General features: G+C 40.1%; 1 protein-coding gene across 1 annotated transcript in view; it reads left to right on the top strand.

The window, feature by feature from the left end:
• LOC309720867 (uncharacterized protein) overlaps window positions 1-6,375 on the top strand; it is an 8,865-nt gene extending 2,490 nt beyond the window's left edge. The window contains exon 2 of the mRNA XM_082558067.1: window positions 4,686-6,375. Coding sequence (XP_082414193.1) covers window positions 4,693-6,168 — 1,476 coding nt within the window. The 5' untranslated portion in view covers window positions 4,686-4,692 and the 3' untranslated portion in view covers window positions 6,169-6,375. The remainder of the gene's footprint in view (window positions 1-4,685) is intronic.
• Window positions 6,376-8,609: the final 2,234 nt, after the last annotated feature.

The raw sequence follows: 8,609 nt of genomic DNA, 5'->3' as shown, positions 1-8,609 counted from the left end.
TGTTTATATGAATGGGAGAACGAAGCAGGCTCCATAAAGTGCCTCGAGTCCTCCAGCAGAGTAGAAAACTCCTATTTTAAAAAAACAACAGCCATTTAGCTGAATGATAGAGTGATTATGCATGTGTCCTTTAAATGTTCCATATGTTTGCATAAATATGGATACGAGGGCTTTCACGTTACATTGATCTGGAGAATTCTCACAGATCTGTACAGATACCATGCACTGCAGAGTAGATATCATCCACAAATAGCAGCAGAACATGAACTCCCTCAACAAGATGTACAATATAACAAATTAAAAACACCACCATAAACTAATGAAGAGGCTCACCTTGCACAGAGCTGAATGCCGCAGGTCTTTGGATAGAGAGAAAGGATGAAAGCAGAGGCAGGAAGTAACCAAGGACAAATTCTCCGGTTTTTATTCGTTTTTTACGGTTTTTATTATTATGAATTTGCCTTCAAACACCAAACCTTTCTGAACCTATATGTGGAGAACAATAAGAGATAAAAGACAACCCTCTTGGTGTATCCATCACCAGTAGATTTACACTACAAGTCAAAAATGTGGACACGCCTTCTCATTCAATGGCCTTCTCTCCATGAGCTTCATGAGGTCGTCACCTGAAATGGTTTTCCAGCAGTCTTGAAGGAGTTCAGAGATGCTGAGCACTTGTTGGTCCTTTTGCCTTCACTCTGCGCTCCATCTCATCCCAAACCATCTCTACTAAGTTTATGTCAGGTGACTGTGGAGGCCAAGCCATCTGCCGCAGCACTCCACTCTCCTTGTTGGAAAAATAGCCCTCACACAGCCTGGAGTTGTGTTTGGGGTCATTGTGCTGTTGAAAAATAAATGAAGGTCCAACTAAACACAAAGGCTGGTGACTCGTATGAATTATCCTCAGCAGCAGAGGTGACTCTTGCTCTTCCATTCCCGGGGCGTCCTTGTGTGAGTCGGTTTCTTCATAGCACTTGATGGTTTTTGCAGTTCTTGCCAAAATATTAATTCTAACAACCGTCAAATAGGGCTGTCAGCTGTTTACTGACTTCTACACAACACAACTCATGGTCCCGACTCCATTAAGAAGGCAAGAAATTCCACCAATGAACCCTGACAGGCTCACAAGTATTGAAAGTCAAGAACTATTAAACAGGAAGGTGTGTCCAAACTTTTGACTGGGTGTGTACAAACAAAATTTATGGTTTTATATTATTTATTGCTCTATACTCAAGGGTGAAAGTTGGCTGGAATGACTTGGAAAGACATTCAAGGTGCCAGTGTTAATATGCTTTCTGTTTATTCAACATTTTTTTAGCCCTAAAGTGATTATTTTACAGTTCTGTGTCCTGGATAAGACGGAGCGCTTCACCCGACACCTATAAAAAGAATTGAATCAAGGGACCAGTCTATCCTGCCCAAATAGGGTTTATTCAATTAAACTGAATTGAATTTCTAAACTATTTAAGGGGGGAAAGGTCGCACAATAATTGCGTGAAAACAGAAAAACGTCCAACAGTCAGATGACCCCCCTTGCTTTTCACAGGAAGAAACATCAGGCAGAACCAGACTTAAGAATCGGTGGCCATCTGCTGCAACTGGTTAGGGTTAAAGGGAGGATGAGGCCCTATCCTGGAGCCGGTTCTAGGGAGGGAGCTCGATGATCAGGCTCTACACTGTAGTGAAGCGAGAGCTGAGTGTGAAAGTGAAGCTGTCAGTTTGCTGGTCAAGCAGCAGAAAATAGCTTTTCTGAAAGGTGGCTGGATTGATGAATGGTTCTCATCAGATGACCGTTATGGAGATAATATAACCAAGTAACCTCACACAGAGCAGAAATACTGGGAGCCTGCCTTGTGGATCTAATCTAAGGAAGATTTGGGGTGGTCTATTACTTTGTGGCAGGCAGTGGCAAAAGTGGCCAGAGGCAGTTGCCTTGGCAATCCCTCCCAGGTTACCAAGTCTAGCTTTAGGGGATGAAAACTAATTTCTCTAATGAGGAAATATTCCAAGCTTGTATGTGAAAATACCACTAGATATGAGAAATGAGCGAGAAACACTATTTATTCTATAGTTATAACCAGTGTTGGGTAAGTTACTTTAAAAAAGTAATTCATTACTAATTACTTAGTCAATATTGTATTTTAAATACTTATCTAATTACTGTGTCAGAAAAGTAACTTAATTACTAAATAAGTAATTTAACCAAATACTTCTTAGAATCCCTCTAAACCTCGAGTGGCAGACGATAGAAATTAAACTCTTTAAATAATGAATAAAGACGGAGACTCTGCAGTACGCAGCGGCAGCATCTCTTCCACAGTGTAGCCTGCAGTCGTTTTTAAGCTCACCTTCAGACGCTTTCTGCGCTGCTGAAGTAAAATCAGGTTTTGCTGCCTAGCGGGAGTTGCCGCGGTGTTATCCATGGATGATGAACAAGGATCGCTCAGAAGTGTTCGTCTATGCTCCGTGTCAGGCGCTTCAGTAGATGACTCGTGCTATGAACAGCAGCCCATAGTTTTTACATATTACTGTAATGTTCTTGTCTGCTCGTTTCAGAAAAGTGAAGAGACGGGAATATGTCCACCTCAAAAAACAGCCACTCGCTTCAGTCTGACAGCTTCCGCTGTAGAAAACGACTGTGCAGCAAACCGGTGTGAAATGACGCGCAGCTGCACTACAGCCATGTTAAAGCGGCAGAGTTTACTTCTACGTTTAGAAGACAAATGATTGAAATGAAATATTCAGCCAGTTTAATTATTTTACCATGTAACGCAAGTACATTGTAAGTAACTGTAATTGAAATACCTAAAAATGAACAGTAATCAGTTACTCTACTCTTTCAGTGGAAAAGTAACTTAATTACAGTAACGCGTTACACCCAACACTGGTCATAAATAATTTGTGGAGCACATAGTCGCGGGGCATCTAATAAGCATCTAATGTGCATTATAATTATGATAGTAAGAACACACACACACAGATTCTGTTTTAAAGAAAATAATTAAGAAACAGAATATATTAGATTTATATTTCAAATATGACAAAATGCTGATTTTACAGCAGCAAAATGATTCTATTTCTACAGTTTAAACATTTAATAAGTTTTCTGCCTGCACAGAGTGAATAGTCAAACAAACTGAATTATCATAAATACATTATTTTATATGTATGACTTAATTGTTTTGCTATTATTATTATTATTATTATTATATCACTAGGAATAAATAATAAGGAAAAGATTGTGGATCAGTTTTTATTGTGGCCATAGTATATACAGTATTGTGGAGAACGTATAAAATCTCATTGTATGTCCGTGTGTGTGTTTGTGTATAGATTTTTTTAAGTTATTACTCAACTATAAAAACAATAATAAACACAACTGCAGTGCTTTGGTTCTATAACATTCTTCTGTCATTACTTTATCATGGATTAGGTGAAACGAGTTTAAGTGTGGATAATTAAGTAATAGATCAGTGCAATAGCAAATTGTGCCTTGTTGTCAGATGGACAGCAAGTGGAGAGTGATGGATCAGAGGAGATGGAAGGAGAAAGAGTGAGTCACAGGCAGAGTCTAGTTTATTTCCTGTTGCCTTATGGTTCCAAGTGCTGTCACCAATATGATCCCATATTAGATTCTTGATGAATGTGGGTTGTTGTTATTCAGCCTGGTTCTGTGTGCTCCTTTTTAACTTAACCCTAACCCTAAAACATCTCTGCACATTTTCCCGAGTGGATAATCAACCCACTCTGCACTGTTCTACAAGCCTCAAATCCCTGCTTTTTCAGGTGCTGGAAGAAGGCTGGGCAGTGCACGTTTGCTGATAGGTGATAAGTAAAATTTAAAATAACAAAAATACAAAAAACTTGGCACGAAACATGAAAAACACAGCAAAAACAAAATGTCAAACATAATGTCAGTTTTCTGTATAACTCCTTCGCACTCTCTTTCGACCTTCATCTTCCTGATGCTGCTGTGGCGCTGTGCTTGTGATTACCTTAATGACTTAATGAATGAAAAGCACTGAGTCGCTCCTTTCAGAAACCATTGGAATTTTTAAGATTGTACAAACTGTTCAAGATTTACAGTAGTTTAAAGAAACATTGGAAAAACCTTTAGCTGGTGGCAGGTTGGAGGTTAAAGGATTGCTCACAATGAGCATAGCATGTGCAAGCCTTAGAACGGTCACCACAGCAGGTCATCTGCCTTCCTTTCACCCTATCCTTACCATTCTTCTCTGGCACACCAACCGTTTGCATGTCCTCCTTCACTACAGCCATGGATCTTTTTTGTGGTCTTCCTCGTTTCCTCCTGTTTGCAGCTCCGTCTTCAACTTTGTTCAACATATGCACTGTCCTTCTAGTGTACAAGTCCATGGTGGTTTATTAAAAATTGGGTAAACACTGAAAATTTGTAATGATTTATGTTACTACAGCACCATGTAGCACTGTAGCTATTTTAAAAACAGTCATTTGTGGACTGTGCTTATTTTTTGCAAATGATTACAATAAATTCATCTTGTCAGCTGGAAAATACATCACAATTCACTATTGTGAACAAATAAGTATTAGTATTTCTATTGAATTAAATAATGAATGCAGTATTAAAGTATGCATTTATTATTCTGTTTTCTGCTCTGTTGTATCTGTGCTGTCACCTACACAATATGTTGTATTTCTTCCTAAAGGCCTTCCATGGCAGAGGCAGGGCGTCCCATGTCAGAGCTGCATCCAATGGGAGGAACTATTCCACTGCAGCCTATTTTTTCCAACCAGTCCGTCTTTGACACCACAGAGACACCTACACAAGTAACATCACCCTCTGGACTGCCTCAACGACCATGTTACAACTGCCAGGAGAAATCCCCCAGTGAAATCTGTGAAGAACAATGTCATTCAACTCCTACTGCAACAGAAACCGCTAAACACCAACAAAGCCCATCTGAACACTTCCCGCTCATCATGGCTTCAAATCACCCACTTCGTCCAGTTGTGACAGAAACACTTTCAGACAATGATGAGATAGTTGTGAATACAAACACTAATTATCCTGAGACCATCAGAACAGAGCAGAATGTGAAGCTGGCCACCCTGATTGTTCACAGGAGTCACTCGGACACTTTGCCTTTGGCGAAAACTGAAATTGCTTTCCACAGCAGAGATGCAAGCGTCCAAGAGGCTGAGACTCACTCCATGATGGCTTGCAAGCAGCCCATGCAGCTACATCAGTGCAACACTGTTACCACTATTTGCAGTGGAGACTGTAGCTTACAGCATCCTCAGAGGAGAGGTCTCTGTATCTCATCTGATGACGCAGATATCAAAGCGCAGTGTCAAGGAGAAGGCGGCCCTCTTTCCACTAAATGTGACAAGCCACACTGTTGCAGCTCCTATATCCACCATGCCAATTTTGAGGATACGTTTGCTGCCTACTGCCATCCTCAGCCTATTCCAGCCCCCTCGCAGATGCTGCCACGTCTGGCAGACTCCAGTATCCAGCCTCCAGTAGCACCTTCTTCAGCAGGAAACCACCTTACACTGCCTCGCCTCTTCTCCTCTGTTAGTGAGACTGGCTTAGATGCCAAACATTTGCTGCGTTGCTGCAATCTGAGCTGCTCCTGGATTAGTTCACTGCCACCTGGTACTGGCCCACAATGCTCCCAAAAACACTTAGGTAAAGATGACTGGTGCAGTACGACAACTGGCCAAGAAAGAATCACAACGCGTGACATGGGAACTATGACAGCCCAAAAAGTTCTGAGAGATATCGGGGTGCAGACAAATCAGACCACCGGTTCTCATGTGTTCCCTCAGATCTATCTGGCAGAAGCTAACAAGAGTAAGATGTCTTCTAGCCAGACTGACAGCGACAGAGACAAAAAAGCAAGTGGTGCACCTAAGTCCCCAGTCAAGGAAGTGAAGTGGGATGCAGAAGGGATGACATGGGAGGTCTATGGGGCCTCCGTGGACCCTGAGGAGCTGGGTCTCGCCATCCAGAAACACCTTGAGCTGCAGATCAAGGAGACAGCAAACCGTGCGGCCAAGCTCTCACAGCAAAACCCCAACCCCTCCCAGCAAGTCAGGAATGCTGGCTGTTACAGAAAAAGAAGGATGATGGGCTACCTCCAATCTCCGGCTTGCTGCAGTTGCAGCTCTGCAGCTGTTGATTAACTGAGCACCTGACAGATGAACAGGACCTGAACACTGTGCTTAGTAGCCACAAGGTCTGCTCATAGCGTCAACCTCAAATGTCTGGATGATACTGCATTCTTATAAGACAAACCTCTATACCAAATTGAATGGAAAAACTTTTCAGAAAGTGATCCTTATTCAAATATTGTAAAGATTATGAAAGCCTGATAATGATTAAAGATCACTATGACAAAGAAAATGTTAAAAAGAAATAAAACAAAAAACAAATTTTTGTTCCATCATTTCTCAGTGAAATATTACCCAGGGACATATTCTATTTATCTCTCAGTGGATGCAGACATCATTCATCAGTAGTCCATAATATGCTTCTGTGCACTATTACTGTTAATTAAATTGGTGTTTAGCTCAGTCAACATCTCTTTTCACTGCCAGTTTTGCACAAACAGTACAGTACCAACGTCTAAATAACATTCATTCTTTTGGAGTTAACAGACTCCATGACAGTTCTCTGGGAAACTGCTAAAACTTCCACGTTTCACCTCTTTAATGCTGCATTTTTATTGGTCATTAAAATTGTCAATGTTTTCATCTAATCTAGTTCTAGCTGTTGAACTGAATCTCTACCTTTTATTAAGAGTGTTTCATGAATGAAAAATGCCTGAAGTTCCCCATATCTTAATATAATAATAACTCACGATTAACTGCACAGTGGTGTGTAAAACACAGTGAGTGAAGGTTATCAACTCATCAAGTTAACCCAGCGTTTCCCCTGCGAGTTCACATCATATGACCCTTCTACAGAAAATGATCCCTATGAGTGCTACCTTCTCAGAGATGTTATCAAACTGTGATTTATAAAAAAAAAGAAAAAATTGTGAAGATCAAAAGCATATACCAATAAAATGCAACACTTTTGTAAAAAGGATACAATACACAATAAGATTTTAATTAATTTAAATACAGTCCCACAACCTGATAAAGGAGATGTGGAAATCACGTCAGTTTGTCACAGATCAAAGTAAAATGGTAAATGGCCTGTATTTGTACAGCGCTTTACTCGTCCCTAAGGACCCCAAAGCGCTTCACACTACATCCAGTCATCCACCCATTCACACACACATTCACACACTGGTGATGGCAGCTACATTGTAGCCACAGCCACCCTGGGGCGCACTGACAGAGGCGAGGCTGCTGGACACTGGCGCCACCGGGCCCTCTGACCACCACCAGTAGGCAACGGGTGAAGTGTCTCGCCCAAGGACACAACGACCGAGACTGTCCGAGCCAGGGCTCGAACCAGCAACCTTCCGATTACAAGGTGAACTATAAATGTGACCGATTAACAAAAAACTCCACGAGAATCTATAACACACGTTCCCAACAGTTTTAGTTTTTACTTCTTTATCTACAGACTCTGCTGTTTATGGTTCAAGAGTAAAGATTACATATAAAAACACAATTCAAACATAGTGCAAATTTGATAGAAGTTGTGCAAGTACATAGCAGATGTCCTGTTTCAGGATCTGATATGAAAGCTTATAGAACAATAAAAATATTGCAATGTTTGCTGCTAACAGAGAAAGCATTGCATTAAAAATCTACATTATTTATTATTTGTTGCAGATGCTCTTTAGGCAAGGCAAGGCAAGTTTATTTGTATAGCACAATTCAACAACAAGGTGATTCAAAGTGCTTTACAGAGACATTAGAAACAAGAACAAATAAAAAGCATGATTTAAAATTGATTAAAACAAGCAAATAACCTAACTAACTAATTAACAAACAAACAAACAAACAAACAAACAAACAAAACAGTATATAAAATCAAAACAGATAAAATCAGAACAGTAGATAAAATCAGTAGTTAAATGTAAGTTTTGAAGTTTAAGCTTAAAGTGTGGATTTGGTGCTTTATTCAAATACAGCTGAGAACAGGTGAGTCTTCAACCTGGATTTAAATAAACTGAGTGTTTCAGCTGATCTGAGGCTTTCTGGGAGTTTGTTCCAGATATAAGGAGCATAAAAGCTGAATGCAGCTTCTCCGTGTATGGTTCTGACTCTGGGAACTGATAAAAGACCGGATCCAGATCCAGGGAAACATAAAGACATTACATGGTATTATTAAACTTCAGGCCCTCCTGCTGTTTGAGCACAGAGGTCCGAGGGATACAAAGGAATATTAGGACCACATTAAGAAAAAATATATATTATTGATCATTATGAGATTAGATTCAAAATTTCTAGATTAACTTCAAAATAATATTTTGAGAGTAAAGTTGAAATGTGGAGATTAAAGCCTTCTAGAAAACGCTTTGTGTACATGAGTTTGTGATCATACTTCAGAATTGTTTTTAGTTAGAAGGAAATAATTTCCTTGTAAGAGCTTTGAAAAGATTGCAGAAAGCTGCATCTGGTCAGAAGGAAGAACACACGACTGTGTACAAAATGAAATACCTGGC

The sequence above is a fragment of the Aulonocara stuartgranti genome (genome assembly GCF_965226115.1).
Source record: "Aulonocara stuartgranti genome assembly, chromosome: 13".
Classification (NCBI taxonomy): domain Eukaryota; kingdom Metazoa; phylum Chordata; class Actinopteri; order Cichliformes; family Cichlidae; genus Aulonocara; species Aulonocara stuartgranti.
The sequence above is the reverse complement of the archived record's forward strand: the minus strand, read 5'-3'. Positions and strand labels throughout refer to the sequence as shown.